The 20,585-nt window shown below is 40.3% G+C and overlaps 1 protein-coding gene across 1 annotated transcript; it reads left to right on the top strand.

The window, feature by feature from the left end:
• The first annotated feature begins 2,820 nt into the window (after positions 1-2,820).
• On the top strand, positions 2,821-20,470 carry LOC112829281 (oocyte-secreted protein 2-like). Its single transcript, XM_025878764.2, has 5 exons — positions 2,821-2,896; positions 6,834-7,012; positions 8,054-8,157; positions 9,891-10,094; positions 20,284-20,470. The coding sequence occupies exons 1-5, from the start codon at positions 2,821-2,823 to the stop codon at positions 20,468-20,470; spliced, it is 750 nt and encodes a 249-aa protein (XP_025734549.2).
• The last annotated feature ends 115 nt before the right edge of the window (positions 20,471-20,585 follow it).

Below are 20,585 nucleotides of genomic sequence, written 5' to 3'. Positions count from 1 at the left end.
GAATTAACTGCATAGATAAAAGGAAATAAATCAATTAAATGGAACTCAGGTTAAAAAGAAAAAGAAACCATGATAAATAATAACAAATTAATATAGAGGAAATTAAAAATTCTTTTTTTTGAGGTTTCGATGAATACTTTTTCAGTAAAATGTTGGCAGGTACAGTCAAGAGACAGAAAGTCTAAAGAGACAGAGAACTTAGAAGTCATCACATTTTTACCAGTAAAATGGTGTTGGGATAGGATATATTCAAGCAAGTTTTTCTAAGTGTAAACAAATGAAAATTCTCACATTTCATAAGCAATCCTAAAGTCTTAAAAAAATAAACAGGTGGCAGATACCTTTTCAATTTGTAGTCACTGGCCACAATAGCGGATTCCAAAACTGTTGTCCCATGTATGAATATATGTGTATAGAAAAATATTGCTTATGGCACAGATTCAGAAATATATAGTATTGAAACACTGTGGTACTGAATCCAGCATCTTTGAAAATTATAATTCAGCATAATAATTCGAGAAGTCCTTTGGGAGTAACAAATGCAGCAAACCTTCAGTTTTTGTCTTTCAGCAGTTTGAATATATCATCTGTTCTGGTCTATAACGTTTCCTTGGGAAACTGTATGAAACCTGAACTCACTGTGCTTAAGTTTGAGGAGATCGTATGTACTTTTGTACACTATTTACATTAGTGTGTGTGTGTGTGTGTGTGTGTGTTTTGAGAGAGAGTGCATGAGCTGGGGGGGGAGGGGCAGAGGGAGGGAGAAAGAGAATCTTTGTTCTCAAGAACTGAGCTGGGTTCAATCCCATGACCTGAGCTGAAATTGAGAGTAGGATGCTCAACAGACTGAGCCACCCAGGCACCCCTACTTCGTTTTTATATGTATTTCTTGTACACTGTTAGCTCCGGCCAGACGGCTTACGTTTGTTATCCCTTTTAATATTCACAATAAACTTACAAGGGAAATAGTACTATTACCTCCTTTTTACAGAGTATGAATGTGAGCCTTAGCTTGTTTAACTTTCCCAAATTTGCATAAACTGAGAGTGGAGAAACTGGTCTATGATTCCAGAGGTTAGGCTCCTTACCAGTGGACTCTGATGCCTTCTGGAACAATACTAGATGTTTATATTGGAATGATTTAAAATTATATTTCTTAAAGATTTATTTATTTGAGAGAGAGAGGGAGAGAGAAAGCATAAGCAGGGGGAGGGGCAGAGGGAGAAGCAGACCCCCTGCTGAGCAGGGAGCCCAATTCAGGGCTCCATCCCAGGACCCCGAGATCATGACCTGAGCAGAAGGCAGACACTTAACAGAATGAACCACCCAGGCAGCCCTGGAATGATTTAAAAGATAAATGTAAAGATTATGAATTTTATTTTATTTATTTTTTAAAGATTTTATTTATTTATTTGACAGAGAGAGACACAGCGAGAGAGGGAACACAGGCAGGGGGAGTGGGAGAGGGAGAAGCAGGCTCCCCGCCCAGCAAGGAGCCCGATGTGGGACTCGATCCCAGGACCCCGGGTATCTTGACCTGAGCCGAAGGCAGACGCTTAACGACTGAGCCACCCAAATGCCCCGCTTATGGATTTTAGATCATAGAAATGTTAACATCATGAAAAGGTTAAAAAAGAAAATGAAAGACAAAAAAAAAAAAATAACATGTGGACTTGTCTTTGTCTTTCTTCAACTCTTTTCCTTTTTGTAGCTGGTGGCTGGGTTCTCCAGCTTTCCAGATGCAGACCGAACACCATGCGGGTCACGACTTAAGGGATCTCCTTGTCCCTGAGAGAATGGGATGTTGGGAACAAAAGTCCTTTTCATGACATATAAGGAAGCCCTGTTCATGTACTTATATGACAGCAGATTGTAACATTGAGAATATAATTTAGTTGTCATGAAAACCAATAATAGGCCTTCAATTCAGATGCTTGGAATTTTTTTTACTGTGAACCTTGATTTCCAAGTTCGCTTTAAAATTACACCATCACATTCTTGTCACAACTGACATTTTTAGAAAATGCAATAAAAATGCTTAGCTGGAACTTTTATTCTGAGTACTGGATTGAAAATATCTATTACGCATGAATAATTATATATACATATGCATATACATATAAACACAAGGGGACAAAATATATGATGATATATATATGTTTCTCTTCTGAGGAATCTTCCCAGCATGAAAAAATTATTGTTCTCTTGTGTTATAAGCAAATACTTTTAAGGCTTGACCTCATTAAAGTAACTAAAACATTAATTTATGGAAGAATCAGCAAAGATGGATTTGTGGATTTACTTGATGCCAAGAGAGACGGTTTTCTTTAGGTCCCTGTCTCCTCCTGGGGTTTTTTGTTTCTGGTCAAGTCCCTTTAGTTATCTCTGCTGCTATTCTTCAGCCAAACCCAAAGAAATGAATAAATAAACGTCTTTGGATTTCACATGTATTTGATTTAGCCTGTTCTGCTTATTAGAAGGACACCTGAAAAAAAAATCACCTAGTGGAAACAGGTTCCTACAACTGAGCATTTATTGGCAGTGTTGTGGGCCATGCCAGCCTCCCAGGCCATCTCAACCGGCCTCATGCAGGCACCCTCATCAAACAGCACTCTTTGCCTGATATGTTTCTTGGAGATTCAGCGTTTGGGGAATCCGGAGAGCTGCAGATTTTAGGTGGCTGACACTGCGCGAACGCCCCATGGGCTCTCTAAATCAGTAGGAAAATGAAGGCAGCTGAGAGTGGGATGCCATATAAATTCACTTACGGCCGGCCCCACTTCCTGTTTCCTGAGGAGTGCTGGCTGGGGGTCTGCTCAGATGAAGGTCTCTGTGGCTTTAGGGGTCTGGACGCTCCTTGCTGCCTTGATTTGGCCTTGCACCGAGAGCATCTATGGTAAATGGCCAGTTCTGGAGAACACTTCCTTGGAAGGGTTATGATCACTTTCCATGCAGGGACTCTCCTCTGGAAGAGATTGGATCTTACAATTAGGTAGAAGAGAAATACTTTTGGGTCAAGAAGAGTCGAGTCAATATACTGAGGTCATCTGGGGTGGGGGGCCCAGGGTACTGGGACCATCTGTGGTGGGGGACTCAAGGGCATTGGGACCATTTGGGGTTGGGGGGCGCAGGGTGTCAGGGCCATCTGGGGTCAGGGTAGGAGGGCATTGATGCCTGGCTGTGATCCACGATGCTGGGGTCCAAGGAAGATTCTACTTCAGCCAATTTGTGTAGCAGCTACAGGTGCTCCTCAGGCTTTCCCTCAAATAATTTCTCAACTTCTTGAGACATGGCCTCATAATGTCAGACTGAAATGACTCTAATGTAGTATGAAAAAAATGAAACCAGAAACCCAGACTTCCTGTAGGTCCATGTCCACTTACCTTTTGACTATCTTTAAACTCTCTTTTTTTCCTTTGGGAAGGATCTTCCTGAGAATCTTATCTAGGTGATGCTAGGATAATATTTCAAACACATGGAGCAATTTGGAGCTTACTATCACTGAGGTAAAACACCTACCTTCTCCAATGCCACTTTCCCCCCAAAACCTCTCCCTGAATTTTCTTACTCTCTTGATGATTTATTTGTAAAGAACAAAAACTTACAGGCTTAAGTAGTTGGAATCTCTCGCTTGTGACATATGAATATATTTTCACGCTGGGAAGATTTCGATCCTCCAAAGCATTTAAGAATATCCTGAATGCCAAGATCTCCTGGTTCTGTTACTGTTTTGGGAGCTTTCCTAGTCAAGGTTTGAACCTCTAGCTACTCTTTTCATTGTGTGTTCCTGACTTTCTATGATTAATTTGTAATGGATGTATAAGTGAGCGCCACTCCTATAGGAAAGAAGATAATAGACAATTAGTCCCTCTGGCTTTGCTCAGAGTCATGTTAGACTTATTTGTGAGAAGTAGGAGATACAAAATATTGAGGGCAACTACCTGCTGTCAATTCCTAAACTGATGCAAGATTCATCTACTGGGAGATAATCTACTGAGCTTTGCCGTGGGAAAATCCTCCTCCAGCTCCTAGTATTTCTACAGCTACCACAGAGGGGCAGTTTACTAAGTAAATCTGTGAAGAGAAGATGGTCAAAATCAGTCACGTGTATGGTTTGTGCTTAATGGCACAGGAAATTTAATTTTTAGATGATATGCAAACTCCAGTTATAATGTTTGGCATGTGGTGTATTATTGAGATCGGCATGAATAATGGAAAACATCCATGACAAATTATCCTAATTGCTTTAGGAAGGAAATCTTGCTTCCTGATAATTTTTCTGACCACAGATCTGTTCACATATGTCTTCCAAAGGCAGCCTTTAAGCAAGGCTTTCAACTTGGAGCCCCTGACCAATTTACTCATCACTTTATGTCCTTTCTGCAGGAGACAATGGCTAATCAATCATCATCATACCTGAGCACTACTGAATGTACTTCTGTTGCTTTGCGCCCCCCACTTTTTTTCCCCTTCTGTCTTTAAAGACGTGCTGGTGGGGGATAGGAGGCACTGATCAGACTTCAGCAGTGACTGAATTACTTATTTATGGATACTGCTTTATTTACTTCCAGGTTTTGTTAGACTCCAAGGAGAGAATTGACATGTAAGTGCTTTGGTTGTGGCTATATTTGGAACACATACAGTAACTAGGAGACCTTTGAGAGTATAGGAAATTCATCTTAAATGTCATCTCAAACCATTGCAGCTTAACTTTCCCGTAACTGGCTAGAATTGGCACCTTGGGTGCATGTTCACTTGAACCTGTTTGGCCCAGTTCCACATAGTGATCTGAGGCTCTGAGCACAGTCAAGTCAAATTGCCAGAACTTAATGTTCAACCCGACTGTGAGTCTCCAGTTTCGGTGGCCTTCACTGATTCATGAATAAATTGCATTGCAGTTTTTTAACCCATTTTTAAAAAATCTAATAATTGGGTATCTACAGAATTCAAGCCCTGTCCAGCCAGCTGTGAGAAGACTGCCATCCTAAAGGTTGGATGGCCAGTCAGACTTTCACTTGGCAAAGGGGAACTGCTGCATGCATGTGGTACTATCAACAAGGACTACAATTCAAATTATATATATTCAACACTTACTGGGTTCTGTGCATCTGTGAATATATAATTTTAAAAAGATTTTATTTATTTCTTAGAGAGAGAGAGAGAGAGATTGAGAGAACAAGTGGGAGGAGGGGCAGAGGGAGAAGCAGACTCGCCATGGAGCAAAGAGCCCGCCATGGGACTCGATCCCAGGACCCTGGGATCACGACCTGAGCTGAAGGGAGACGCTTAACCAACTGAGTCACCCAGGTGCCCCTGCAGCTATGAAATAAAGATAACTAAGAAATGAAATCCATGTTTAATACATTTATCCTAGGTTGGATGACAGGTTGTGTTTGAGTTACTTCTATTAATGTCAAAATAGGAAGATAAGATTTAAACCCAATGACTTTCACTTTTGCAGAACATGAGGAGGCTGTATTGGTTGAAATGTAGAGTCATATATTGGGTTTTGATTCTCATGCCTTAGTAACTGTAGGGCAGGTTCTAGCTATCTAAGAATAGTCTCTGGAAAAAATCTTTTTAAAAAATGCTTATCTCTCCCTGGAACTTTGTATCGGTAGATATATATAAGGTTTGTCTTGTCTTTGACTCGCTTCTTGGTTGTTTTCAGATCACTTTATATGTATAATATATTTTCCATGTTATATAGAAGTTGATTATATAAATACATTATAATTTGTTCCTTCCTTCGGCTGTTGGTCATTAGGCCTGAAGTATTTTTGTTCATTTACATTTATTTTTATTGTTGACATATATTTGCAATTCATTTATTGCAACCATCTTGTTGCTTTTTGTCCTTGTTTGCTTTGTTGTTTTGTCTCTTTCCCCTCCTGCTTTTTCACCTTCTCCTAAATTGTTTGAAATTTGTTTTTCTCCTTCATTCTGTTTTGTTCTCTAATTTGGAAGTTTTGTAATCTTATTAGTTTTTTTCCCCAACTACGAATCATGCCTCTTTAAACACTAAAGCTAATAAATCTGTATTTTCTTTCTGAACAATAGTTTCCCAGACTTCGGGGAAACAAGCTGAGGGTTTTAGAGGGGAGGGGGGCGGGGGGATGGGTGAGCCCCGTGATGGGTATTTCTTTCTCCTTAACTTTGATCATCCCCTAAGAAACTCTGGTTAATGTCCGTCTGGCGCACTTGGTCAGAATCCAGCACATTTTTACTTCTACAGGATACATTAATCCATTAGAAATAGTAATGATTCCTAACTGAAGATTTCAATGTAGAGGGTAAGAATAGGTTTTACAGAAAATTTTCACAGAACTTGAGTGGATTTTCTCTCTTCAGATTCTTCCCTCTATGGCTCTGATCATCTCTGGTTCCGGTTGCTGCAGATATGGGTCGTACTCTTCCACTCTTTTTCCTTCTCTCCAAAAAGCATTCCTGGGGATATATCGCTCTTATTCGAATGCATTGCAATTTACTTCCGTCGCTTATGTGTAGCCCTAGATACATCACCCTCTTTGGGGTCTAGTTTCTTTAAGAGGAGGCAGGGGGCTAGAAGATTGTGATTTTCTTATTCTTATGTGTCGATTTTCTTCCCTGTGAAATAATTGAAGTCTAGTTATTTGAGGATATAATGATGAAGATATTTTGGAAACTAGTGGTGATGTGAACACCTTATACGTGCTGTTTGTAAAGCCTTGATTATCTTTGTCGGAGAACGGAATACTTTTTATTTAATCACAAAGGGCATAGCTGAATATTCTTTGAATTCTTCCCTGAGATAAATACGTGTCTGATGCTTTCTCCTATGATTCTTTCTGCAGTGAAAGTAAGTTGTTCTGTGGACTGGGTGATGATCTCGGTTAGCCCGTGTGGGTACAGCAGCAATCTGTATATATTTGCTGATGAATTACATCTGGGATCGGGTTGCCCCGTGACTCGGATACAAACATATGCATATGATTTCATATACCCTGTACATGACTGTGGGATCAGGATAAAGGTGAGAATAGTGATTATTTATCAAAATGACTTCTAAATAGTTTTTTAGACCTTTATACCTGGCAATAAAATTGTCTTTTTTGTTTTGTTTTAAAGAACAAATTTTGCTTCTAGTTATCATAACTTATGGGTAGACAACGACACAGTTCCTTTACTTATCATTCACTGGACATTGGGCCGTCTGTGTGCACAGGACCGGAGAACACACATTTCCAGACTGGTTAGGAAACCGATTTTAAGTTGTCCTTAGGCTACGCTTGTATTTCACCAAAGCTTAGCAGACAATTTTAAGTTCCATTTGATACTCCTAGTGGGAAAGGTCACAGTTCCTGGAAAGGCATATATCTTATTCATTGGATCATTTGAGCTGCCTGTGCACTAGGGATGTGTGTCCATATAAGCAAGTAGATTTTCACTGGGATAAAATCTGTTCCTTATTCTTCTGGGCATAAATCTTCAACTGTATTATTATCCTGGGATATTCTCTTTTCATGGAGTCCTATATTTAAAAGTTATATTCATACAACAAAGACATTTTGGGCCAATGACTAATTGTAATAGTCACCCACAAATAAGGTGTTGGCTTTATTAGAAATGAGGAAAAGGAATGAAGCTCTAGAAGGCGGGATGGGTTAGCCCAGTGATGGGTACTAAGGAGGGCACATACTGCATGGAGCACTGGTGTTATATGCAAGCAATGAATCGTGGAATACTACATCAAACTGATGATGTACTGTATGGTGACTAGCATAACATAATAAAAAAAAATCTTCCATTAATGAATCATAAACATGGCTCTCATTGGCAGTTTAGGTTTGCTCCTATGTACTACTGAGATTTTTTTCCAGGCACAAGAGGTATTTATACGCTCTTACAGATAATACTCCTGTTCTGTCCCAGTGGATTGTCAGAACTTCGTATATACATAAAAGTGACAGTAGTCAACTTTGAGATCTTAAATGTTTTCTACTTCCTACGGAAATGTGTGTATGCCTCCCCTATTATTAGAAGTACCTTCTATTTAAACTTTCTTCTCCCCTAGGTTGTTTCAGAGGATACTCTCCTTTTTCAAACAGAGATGTACTTTAACCCTAGGAATCTACATTGTGACCATCAGAAGATCCCTTTGGAATGTTCTGCCTCTAGGTGAGTCCAATAGACCAGACTTCTTTGGAATGTATCTGCTTCACCTTTACTTAAAGATGCTTCTGGGGAAACATGAACTTTAGACTTGATTCACTCATAAGCATACATCCAAACACGAAATTAGCATTTCTAAAAATACTGAATACTTTTATTTTTAAATGTAATATTCATTTTAGAATCAAAACATACAATCTAATGTAACTAGGTCATTTTGCAGCAACTGAATTACAAAGCAGAATCATTAGATACTGAGTCACCTTAATAAGTGGAAGAATCAAGCCTGATACTAGTTTTCAATGTCTCCTCCTTCATAATACTCTAATACATCTTACAGTTTAATTCCATGTTAATAGAGTAAATGATTAAAAAGAGAACATGAGTTCTTCATTTTAATACTAACTCATGGAAATGCATGAAAGGAAAGGGTTATCAACCTAAGCATTAAATGCACTTTGCTTGCAGTTTTGTGGAACTGAGACATTGAATCCTAAAGGGACCCCACATGAACTTTGAGACCAAGTGGAATGATGTATCCTGAAACACTTTAATATTTACATTCAGTGTTATGAGTTATAAATCTTGTCACTGTAATATTTTCATTGAGTGTTATTAGTTACAAATCTTGGAAAAAATGTTATCCTTGTTTCGTATATGGAAATAGTTGACATAAAAAAAAGAAGGTACAGCTCAGAGCAAACGTGTAGTATTTTTGCAGGGGAGAATTTTTTTTTTTTTTTTTAAGTAGACTCCATGTCCAGTGTGGAGCCCAGTGCCGGGCTTGAACTCATGACCCTGAGATCAAGACCTGAGCTGAAGTCAAGAGTCAGATGCTCAAAAGACTGAGCCACCCAGGCACCCCTGGTATTTTTTTTTTATTGTGGTAAAATACATGTAAGATGAAATTTATCATTTTAACCATTTTTAGGTGTAAAGTTCAGTGCCATTATGTACACTCATATTGTTAAATACTCTTGATACTCTTTTTTAAAATTTTTTATTGTTGTGTTAATCACCATATATTACATCATTAGTTTTTTTCAATAATTTTTTATTGTTATGTTAATCACCATACATTACATCATTAGTTTTTGATGTGTTCCATGATTCATTGTTTGTGCATAACACCCAGTGCTCCACGCAGAATGTGCCCTCTTTAATACCCATCACCAGGCTAACCCATCCCCACACCCCCCTCCCCTCTAGAACCCTCAGTTTGTTTTTCAGAGTCCATTGTCTCTCATGGTTCATCTCCGCCTCTGACTTACTCCCCCTGGCATTTCTGCTTTGATAGTGATTTCTATGTTGTTTGCAGCTCATCTTCCTTAGAAAAAAATGAAAAGTAGGCCAGCAAATATATACAATGAAGTTACCGGTGCATATGTTTTACTGCTGTACACACACACACACACACACACACACACACACACACCCTTTACCACCAGTACATTGGATTAAACTTTTGACAGCTTTTACTTACTGTTCTTAGGATTCACTTGTCTGAATCCATTTTACTGGGCACTTGGGTACTTTACTAAAGCAAGCATTTCAAATCCCCTGCTATCCAGAGGGTGTAGGCACTGTGCCACATCCCTAAATCACTGTACTCAAAAGAGCCACAGTGGTACAGTGGTAAAAATAACTTAGACCCAAGTATAGACTCAGAGAGACCAGGTACCATGTATACCAACAATATCTGCTCCTCTGTGTTTTTGTTTTTTGTTTTTGTTTTTTAGGAAATCGGTGTGGCTTACACCAGTTTCTACAGAAAATGAAACGAAATTGGACCCCAGTCCCTTTATTGCTGACTTTGAGACCACACCGGAAGAACTAGGCTTACTAAGTTCAAGTCAGACGGGTTTCCTCCTCAAGGAGGAATGGAGACTTGGAACTGGTGTCATGAATTTTGTTGGAAAAACTGTTTTTTGTATTAAAAAAAGGTTGGTATAAATCTTTTCTTAGGTATCTTATCCCTAAAAATCCCTAATTCAGTGAAGGTCCTGATTCAGGGAAGGTATATTTTTCATTTTTTTATTCATTAGGGATATAGCTTATTAATTTAATGCTAACTATTAGGTAATTTATACTACCCATTTAAATTTTATTTTCTCTTTTATACGGTAGAACAAAATGTTCTCAATGACAATATTGATCCAATTGATATGAACCTTTGAGAAATATGTTCTAAATATTTTTTAGTAAAAGTAAAGAATAGGGAGAAATATCTAAATGTGCCAGAGACTTAATTTGTGCAGAGTCTAAAATTTAACATACTCTCAGGACAAAGTCCTTTTGTGTGAAGACACTTTAACTCTTGTGGCTTTCCTAATTAATCGGTAAAGTTAATTCCTAAAAAGAATTCAATGTATATCATATATGATTACTTATTGCAGAAGGAAATTAGATTCATATTCTAGAATTTAAATAAGCACGTTCTTAACTGAAATTTGATGTCAGGTTTTCTGTTCTCTCCCTGATGTGATTTTTCCACACTTGAAATAATTGGTGGATTGAGGTGGTCAAGGGTAGTATCCTCCCATCATAGTATCATCTTCACATAATCACTTATCACCAGCTACCTTGACATCTTTTCCCTAAAGAGGGAGTCTTCCCATGTAATAGGCAAAAAAGTCACTCCTGACTTCTGGGATATTTCTTATATCAATTATGAGAATGGAGCTGTGCCATTTGTTATTCAATCGCTTTGTAAATGTATATTTTGGGTGTCACGTGAGCCTGGAATCTGATTTTGCCAAGGTATTTTTCATTAAGCTATTTTCCTTAAATTCTGCTATTATATCATTTTCAAGAAAATGTTGCTTATAGTTGTTTACCTGTCAAAGAATTTAAACATTGTCACAGTGGGCATCTACCTTCGACAGTTAATATAAAGCTAAGAGGTAACACTTCTGTGAGGCTTCACATGTATCAGGTAATGTTACCAGCATGTCATGACAACTTACTTAATTCTAATAACCCCAAAGTTATGTATGAATAGTACACCAATTTTACAGATAAAACATAGTTTAAATCATTGGCCCGCTGTTCTTAAAATTGGTGATCTCCTTTTCTTAGAGGAAAAGCTTTCAGCTTTTCACCATTGGGTATGGTGTTCACTCTGGGCCTGCTTTATGCAGTCTTTAATTTGTGAAGGTGCATTCCATCTGGACCTAATCGGCTGACAGTTTTTTAACATGAAAAGATATTGAATTATTTTGGTTAAGGTGTCCCTTAAATAATTGCCAGTCCTTTTTGAAAATCAAAAAATGGAAATAAAATCACAAGGATGTCTCTGTTGTTAAATGTTCCTCTTGTAAGTTTGTAGCAGGTAGTCTGCCCTGATTCTGCAGAGCATTGTAAGTTTTTGTGTATATGTTCATTCTGTTTCATTCTATGTAAGTGATTGAGGGGTGGATTCATCCAGAACATTTACAAAGCCAATATAATGATAGATGTTTTGTTTTTCAGTTTTGCCAGAGACAAAGCTGGACTTGGTATAATTATAGCTCATCAAGTACTTAGTATTGATTAGTTCATATGCTTAAACGCTGCCTATTTTCTTTTTGAAAATACATTACTGCTTTCCCTGGAAAGTGCACAAGGATGCAAGTGACTGTAGGAATCTTTTCCTGAGAAGTAGGTTTTAGTGACATGATGGAGTTCCAGATTAATTATAGATAAAAAGAGAAAAAGTTCAACATGCTGAGAATTAGATGCGTAGCTCTTTTAGCTTGATTATGATAGTGTTTACACTTCTATGTATGTTAGCTAAATGTGTAGGACTATACACCCGAAAAAGGAAACTTATTGTATATAAATTTTATTTCAATGCACCTGACATAAAAAAATATGCTAGTCTGGCTACAAGGCACAATGGCTTATCCCATATTAACCTAACTGCATGGAGATACGTTTAATAGTAGATCAGTTAGACTTTTCAACTGGAATCTGTTCTATTAGAAAATGAAAGTTCTTCTGTGAAATATATGCTCTTAAAAGAAAACAAAGTATTGAGAAGCCAATAGAAATTTTGGTGGAGAGATGGAAAGGAGATGGAATCATGAAGTGGTGGGGGCAGGGGGTGGGCAGTAAAGATCCAAAGACATTTGGACTGAGCCACCCAGGCATCTTCTACTTCAACCACAGCCCAGCTAGTAGTGAGTCCCTCCCTCCCAAATAGCCCATTAAAAGGCCCCCAAAATACCTGGTAAAAACCTGTAGGCTGACTCTGAAAAGGAAGCAAGAGTGACTTGGTGGCTCACTCAGAGAGTGACTTACCAAGAAGCCACTGGAAGATGCTCGGAAGGCTCACTTGGCCACTAAGTTGGGGCAGATCCATCAGGGTGGGATCCCTGTAGATGCACTTCACCTGGGGCTTGCTGCAAACTCTGCCACTCTTTCCTGACAAGCCGCGTGGCCGGAAGTCTAACACCATGGTGGGCTGAGGGCCTGACAATGTATCTGGCAATGGTCAGGAATGATCCAAGGGAATAGAGTGGAATTTGTGCCCTAAGTATGGTTTATGAGATTTGGCAGATCAAAATACAAGATGCTCAGTTAAACTTGGATTTCTCATAGCATTAGTTTTAGTATAATTATATTCCATGCAATATTTGGGACTTATTTTATTTAAGTGATCAAATATCATATGGTGCATACTTATTTTTTAAATTGTTGTTTTCCTGAAATTCAAATTTAGCTGGGACTTCTGAATTTTGTCTGGAAACCTTAGTCCCAAGGAATCCAGCCTGGGCAAAGCAGTATTCTAGCAGTAGAGAATAGAGGGGAGAGAAGTTCTGGAAGGAAGATGCTCACCAAGGCTCTATCTACTCTAGGTCATTTTCACTGTAGAAAAATAACACTGGAGATGAATTTAAAAACTTGTTCAAGGGCCAAAGGGTTGGCTTGATCAATGTCCAGGGCAGCCTTAAAGAACCGTGTGCTGCTGACTGAGGGATCAAAGTGGTCCCACTGAATTAGCCTTGGCAGGTGCCTGGTGTGAACTTGGCAGCTTCTCAGGCAGCCTCTCAAGTGTTGTACCCCCAGGTGGACACTAGAGGGAGCAGCCTGGTCAGAAGGAGCCCAGATCTCTGTATTTCAGGCTCCAAGGAAGAGTAAAGGTCTTGATTTCCATGCCAGTTGATGAGAGAGGGGACCCCAGGAGACACAAATGAGGGTGGCATTGAGAAGATGCAGGTTTACGAGCCTCCTAAGGCAGAGGGAAGAGCAATCCTTGCCCAGACCAGGGGGTTAGCAGAAAATCGTGTGAGCAAGAACCCCTAGTCCTGTAACAGAAGGGATAGTCTCCTCTGAAGAATACCGTGGGTAGAAGATGAGGCACTTTATACAGTGGCTTTATCCCAGGAAAAAAGGCAAGGACAGGAAGGTCTGCTGCAAAAGCCAGGTGAGCATCAGTCCCCCCACAGAAACCAGGCGCCCTGGAAACCAGCACTCTACATCCACTGGAATCAGGGGATACTGCACGCCAGTGGGAGACATCTCTGGGAATCTTGAGAGCAGTTCCTCATAATCATTCTCTCTCTAAATAATTGAAGAGGCTCCCCATTTTTATTCATTTATTTTGAATGCATTGCAAAGACCTAAGTTGCTAAGATGTCTACGTGTATTCTGTCATTTAATCTTTGTATGTGCTGTTCTCTAAGGTGGGCACTAGGGTCTTATATTTACAAACGAGACAACTGAAATCTTAGAGTTTAAGTAACTTCCTTTCAGAGCTCTTCCTCCCCTCTACAGCTCTACATTTAAAACGAGTGTGTTAAAAGGAATTACTTTTTTTTTTTTTCATTTACCCATGCTTCTCCCTCTCCTTCCCCGAAGGCACTTTCTTGTCCTTCCCTCCTCCTCCTCTCCCTCCCATTCCCTTCCCCAGCTCCCCCTCCTCTTCTGGCTGCTTCTTCAGTATTCCATTTGCAATGGCTCTGGCTAAAGCGAAGCAGGAGGAACATACTTTTGCTGCCACCCTGTTAGCTATTTCCTCATGATTTACAGTTAGTTTCCCTGTCATCCCTAGCTCCGCAGCATCTGCGGCAGGCTCCGGGGCCGGCCCTGGTCACAGAGCTCCTGCATATTGTTCCGTTTTCCTGACTGCTGGACCTCAGCTCACTCTATATCCAGTGCCCAAGTTCACAGTCTCCCAGAGCTCTCCTTGGGTCATCACACCCGGCCCTCTTCCGTTCTTTTGTGTGACCAAGTTCCCACCTCTGCTCCAGTTTCTAGAACTAGAAGCTCACACAATTTGTTGGGAACATTCTCCTCTTTCTCATAGACTTCCCTTTCCAGGCCTTCCTCACCAGCCCTGCCCTGTGAACTTCCTAAAAATTGCAGTTTGAATCTTCATATGTTATTTATTTCCTTACTGTCTCTTGACTCTGATCGTTCCATCACCTACTTAAGGACACTTATTTCGGATGATTATGTCATGTTAAGCTTAAGAATGAAACTGCAGAAATGGGTTTATTTGAGAATCGTAGAGAATTACAATTTGAGAAAAGCAAACTAAAGCAAACCACAGCCAAGTCAGGAGAACAGAGCGAGGACTGCTCTTTTATAGAGGAAGGTGGGAGGCGCTGGGGAGGGCTGTTATAAACACAAAGTCCATTGGACTGAACAGGGAATTCCAAGTATAGGGGCTCCTCAGCGGCTGAGTTGTGACTGTCTCTCACTGGCTGGGCTGTTGCTAGAGAAGCACCTTTCTTCCTTGCACTGGGTAGCAACGTAGGTAAAGTAGCTTGAGAACCTAGGTCTCTTCCTATGGGGTCTGCAATCCCTGAGAAGTGGTAGGGTGTGAGAGCTCCCCGCTTTGGTCTCCCAACACCATTTTATTTTAAAGATTAATTGTTAGTTTATTTATTTCAGAGAGATAGAGCATGAGAGAGAGTGAGCACAAGCAGGGATGAAGGGCAGAGGGACAGGGAGAAGCAGGCTCCCCACTGAGCAGGGAGCCTGACTTGGGGCTGGATCCCAGGACCCTGAGATCAGGACCTGAGCCAAAGGCAGATGGTTCACCAACTGAGCCACCCAGGCACCTTTTTCCAACACCATTTTAAACAAGGTTTCTTTTTATTCATTTTCACAATAATTCATCTTCTAAGCTGGGACACCTCTGAAAGTGGAGGGAGGTGTTATTAAAATCCCACTGGGGGTAACAGGCATCATTCTGACCTCGCCCTACCCAGAGCCTGAGGTTTGCACACAGCTTGGCCAGGTACTGGCTAATGTTAGGAAAGCTGGTCATTAACATTTCCATGCCATAGTCTTCTTTTCTATGAAATTGGGCTAACAGTTGCACCTAGGTCTGGAGTTAGCATGAGGAGGAAGTGGGGCAAGGCATGTAAAGCATTTAGAGTGATGACTGCTACATGGTAATCATTTAATGTATTTAAACAACAATTTTTTTAAAAGATTTTTATTTATTTATTTGACAGAGAGAGACACACTGAGAGAGGGAACACAAGCAAGGGGAGTGGGAGAGGGAGAAGCAGGCTTCCCGCTGAGCAGGGAGCCGGATACGGGGCTCGATCCCAGGACCCTGGGATCATGACCTGAGCTGAAGGCAGACGCTTAACTGACTGAGCCAACCAGGCGCCCCTTTAAACAACAATTTGCATAATTTTTGTATCTATAATGTTGGCAACCTAACTAGCCTTTCTAAGCCTGTAAGAATCGAATGTGATGATGCATGTGACCCGTCTCCCTCGTCCAGACATTGCTCTTACTGACTTCGTTCTTTGTTCTTCGAAATAACTGTTCAATCCCCATCCTGCAATGCTTTCTCACCCATCTACCTATATTTCCTGCTTGTATTTCTTGTTCCAACAACGCGTTGGGCAATGTCTGAAAGCCAAAAGACAGTTACTCCTGCTGCCGGTTTCCTAATCTACGGTAAAGCCTTCGGGAAGCATAGTGAAATCAGAGTGGTCTCAGAGGCAAATGTGGTTAGTACACTCTCCAGCCAGCACATTTTCACCAACTCCTCTAAAGTGTTGTACAAGGCAAAGGTACATGAAGCCCGAGTCAGAAGAGGCTGCAGTTTTCCAGAAAAGACATTATAGCAATCATTATCGAGTGTCTCCTGCTCAGCTTCGGAGGTAAGACGTCTTCCAAGGCCTGAAGTCTCCAAGGTAAACCCTCTAGATTTCCTCTTCAGAGAACGCCTCCTTTTTTATTATCTGATAGCCATACCACCCAGTGGGCCATGAGGATGTCTGCAGAGTTTTCTGTATGGTTGCTATGTAGAGATTTGGAACTTTAGCTAAGAGCATGGCTTCCCTTTAGAATTTGATTGTTCCCCTGGTCCCAAAATGTCAGACATAATTATATCATTATATGTTAGGTAAAAAAAATGTTAGACATAATTATATAGTTATTTCTTTGGGAAGACGTGGACATGCACACGCACACACACCCCTGAGATATATTAAATCCAAGGGGCTGCCTCCAAATTTGGCTGCCAGCTGTGGGAATGGGATGGTCTGGGCACAACTGAGGTGTGGGATTTAGTGAGTGAGTTTCTGGATGAGCTCAGAGGGATAGTAATGATACCCTAGAGCCAGATCACTAGATTCTGATCCCTGTCTCCTCACTTGTTGGCTGTGTGTTGTTTTGGGAATTGACTTAACCTGCTGATGCTCCACCTTCCTATCTGTAAAATGGAAAGGATCGTGAGAGTAATACCTATTCATATGGATGCGTAAGAGATAAATTGGTTAAATGAGTAAAACACTGTGCTTGACACACAGTAAAAACCAGATGGGTGAACTTAACTGGGGTTCTCAGGAAATCTACACTTCTCCCATTTAGAAAATAAAAAGCTAAATTGAGCAAATTATTGAACATAATTTATTTTGCCTGAAGGCTGAAAATTCTCCCTGATATTTATAGTGATTTTAAAAAGTCAAACGAAATGATGTGGTTAGAATAGATTTCCTCACTCCAGAAGTACTCTGGAGTTTCTCTGTATGAGAGGCTCCAATCCTTGCAAACATATTTTCAATAAGGCATGTCTCCAACAGGCTGGACCAAAAATTTATTTATTTATGAAGCATGTATTCACTGAGTGTCCAGTGTGTGGCAGACATGGACCCAGGCACTAGAGTTACCACGTTGGGAAGACAGCAGATACAGCCGAGCGTCCAGTCAGTTGAGGCTCAGAAGGGTAAACAGTAGGAAAAGGGAAGCAGAGGACATTCTTGATAACAGGGAGCTTCCTCCAGACTTGGCCAGGACTGAAGAGGGCTTCCTTCGCGAGAAGTGTGGATGTGGGCAGAGAGTCAGTCTGGGAGAAGAGCAGAAATTATCTAGGTGGAGCTTGAGGGGCAACATGTTCAGGAAGGCAGGATTAATACTGAGAAGGAGGGTTTGAGACTTTTGAGAGCTTGATGCTTGGGAGATTAAAAGAAATAAACCATGGCTGGATGGAGCTATGGGCTAGGGAGGGGGAGGCATGAAGCTGGAGAAAGATCATGAAGGAGCACCGTTCCCCACGTTACGTACATTTTAGTGCAGAAGGTATCTTATCTAAAATATGTACTTATTTCCCAGCGGGCTTGGTTGGCTCACTCAGTGGAGCATGGGACTCTTGATCTTTGGGTTGTGAGTTCAAGCCCCACATTGGGTGTGGAGATTACTTAAAAAAATAAAATCTTCAAATATATATATATACACACACACACATTTCCCAATGGAGAAATTTTATTTTATTTCATTTTATTTTATTTTTAAAAGATTTTATTTATTTATTAGAGAGAGAGAGCACAAGCAGGAGGAGCAGCAGGTAGAGGGGAGAGGGAGAAGCATGCTCCCCCCTGAGCAGGGAGCCCCACGCAGGGCTCAATCCCAGGACCCTGAGATCATGACCTGAGCCGAAGGCAACACTTAACCGACTGAGCCACCCAGGGGCCCCCCAATAAATTTTAAGTTTGAGCTTTGCAAGGTGATGTTCCAAATAAGAGGGTTGTGAAGAAGATTATTCTACATTTAGACATTCTTATTGTTCATCCTGATGAGGATTACGTTAGGCATTCATTAAAATGGAGTTTGCTGTAAACTTTTTGATCTTTTCTCATTCTGGGATTCCATGCATAGTATTGAACATGGAAGTAAGGGCACCTTGTCATTTCGCATTTTTCAGTGTTTAAATAGAGCATGTACCTAAATGTTAGCATGAAAATCAGTCTTGGCAGGAAACTGATGAGAGGTAAAATAGCAATTACCAATGTGATAAAGTGAAGGTTAGAATGTATTCTGACTTTCACCTTCTTTGTGCCTTAGTGATTAAATAAGCGTGCCATATACCCACTATGATAGAGAACTAGAAATGTAAACGTTACCCTGGAAGGATGCAGTATGGATTTACTTTGACAAACATGAGTGAAATTATTGGAAAAATAGATCTGCTATACAATTTCTGACAAAAAGTAGAAATTAAGATACTCTTCTAAACTCAAGGCCAGTAGTTTTGGCAGAATTCAGCAGTATGTGATAGATTTGTAGTTAATCCCCTGCTTTCTACCTCATCAATTGTAAAAGCAGATAAGCATTTTGCAATCACTTGGTGTTGGAGGACACCATTGTTAACCTTGAAGATCAAACTCAGTTATTTTACTAGCAAAAATGGGTTTATTCAGGAAGAGCAGAGAATTGCAATTTGGGACAGGCAAGCTACAACGAACTCATACGCAAGTCCAGAAACAAAAAGGAGGAACTGCTTTTTATATAGAGGGAAAGAAGGGAATTGGGAGTTACTGTTAAAAACAAAAAGTCCATTGCAGCAAACTGGGGTTCGAAGTAGGGTAGTTTTTCATGGGTGAGTTGTAACAGTCTCTCATTGGCTGGACTGATCCTTGCCGGGGTAGTAAAGTAGGGTTGACTTGGAAGATGCCAGCAGCTTTTCTTCCTGTTGGGCCTAGAACTCAGGAGGAGTGGTAGGGCATGAGAGCCCCCCATTTTGGCCTCCTGACTCCATTCGAAGTAAGGTTTCCCTTTATCAGTTTTTATACTATGAAGTTATATTGTCCAAGATTGAACATACTGTGTATATTTTAGTGATACGTATTTTTTTAAAAGATTTTATTTATTTATTTGAAAGAGAGAGAGAGAAAGAGAGTGAGAGCATGAGAGGGGGGAGGGTCAGAGGGAGAAGCGGACTCCCCGCTGAGGGACTCCATCCCCGGACCCCGGGATCATGACCTGAGCCAAAGGCAATCGCTTAACCCACTGAGCCACCCAGGCGCCCTAGTAATACATATTTTTTAGGTGTAATGATTGAGGTGGTTGTTTGGTGACCCTTGTATGTGATACACTAAGTACTTTTTGACACAAGGGAGACTGTTAGTTAAAGCCAACATTTACCAACTGTTTGTTAGGTTAGGGACTTCATACCTTATCAAAGTTGCCCCTTGCAATGTTAATATGAAATTAAAATTATTTCCATTTACATATGTGAACACTGAGGTTCCCATTCCTAGATCACTCAACTAGTAAGTGACCAAATTCAGACTTAAACTTGGCTCTTCCATGGTGAGTAAACTCTACGCACTGCTATATAGCTGCCCAGAAGGTTATCTTCCATACAGTACTATACAGCATAACGATGTAAAGAAAATGTTGGGCCTTAAAGTAGAATGTCCCTAGTAGAGCTGATTCACTTATGAGCTGTGTAAATTTGGGTAAGTTGTTCAACCTCTCTAGGCCTCAATTTTCTCATCTTTAAAGTGGGAATAATATTGCAACATAGACCGTGGGGAGCATTAAATATGTTCACACATTCGCAGCAACCAGACAGCGTTTGGCATGTAGAAGTAAGTACTCAATAAATTATACTTATTATTATTATAGGAATATGACCGAAGTCATCTTCCTCACCTGAGTTCAGAGCTCAGTGAAACCATCTGTCTCGTTGTCTAGGATTGATTTGAAGAGAGAGGGGGGCTATGTAATAATGTATATGTGCATATAAAAATGAGAAGGGGATCACTCTTCACTGTTTCAAAGTTAAATGAGGCACCCAGACTTACTACAATAGTCTGATGATTACGACTCCAAGACGAAATGAAATTCAACCATGTAAACTGTTGCTCCGTTTGTGAAGTCATTTTGATGTACGGACAGAATTGAACCCTTCTGTTGCACTCAGAAAATATTAGCTAGTGGCAAAGGGGAAAACGCCAGACCTTTGGACTTCTTTTCTGTGACAGCCGTCAATAACCCCAGATGGCCTCTGAAGAAGTTGGTAATGCAGAACCTGGGAAAGCCTCAGCAGGTTGTCCCCCAGCAAGCCAGGCGGAATCAGTGTTGATAGATAACTGTCTACCAGCCCACTGATGAATTGCAAAATCACCAGAAGAAACTACAAGCCCTTGGGGTATTTCAACCTTAGTTTAAAAATTAGAAAAATTTTGGATTTTTTCTAC

The sequence above is a fragment of the Callorhinus ursinus genome, unplaced genomic scaffold, assembly GCF_003265705.2.
Source record: "Callorhinus ursinus isolate GAN/ISIS: 27379988/994484 unplaced genomic scaffold, GSC_fseal_2.0 scaffold51, whole genome shotgun sequence".
Lineage (NCBI taxonomy): Eukaryota > Metazoa > Chordata > Mammalia > Carnivora > Otariidae > Callorhinus > Callorhinus ursinus.
This window is presented reverse-complemented; position numbering and strand designations above follow the sequence as displayed.

Coding starts and splice junctions, on each gene's coding strand:
- LOC112829281 (XM_025878764.2), top strand. CDS start 2,821: ATGAAGGTCTCTGTGGCTTTAGGGGTCTGGACGCTCCTTGCTGCCTTG. Junction 2,897..6,833: donor TTGCACCGAGAGCATCTATG/GTAAATGGCCAG, acceptor TTCTTTCTGCAG/TGAAAGTAAGTTGTTCTGTG. Junction 8,158..9,890: donor TTGGAATGTTCTGCCTCTAG/GTGAGTCCAATA, acceptor TTTGTTTTTTAG/GAAATCGGTGTGGCTTACAC.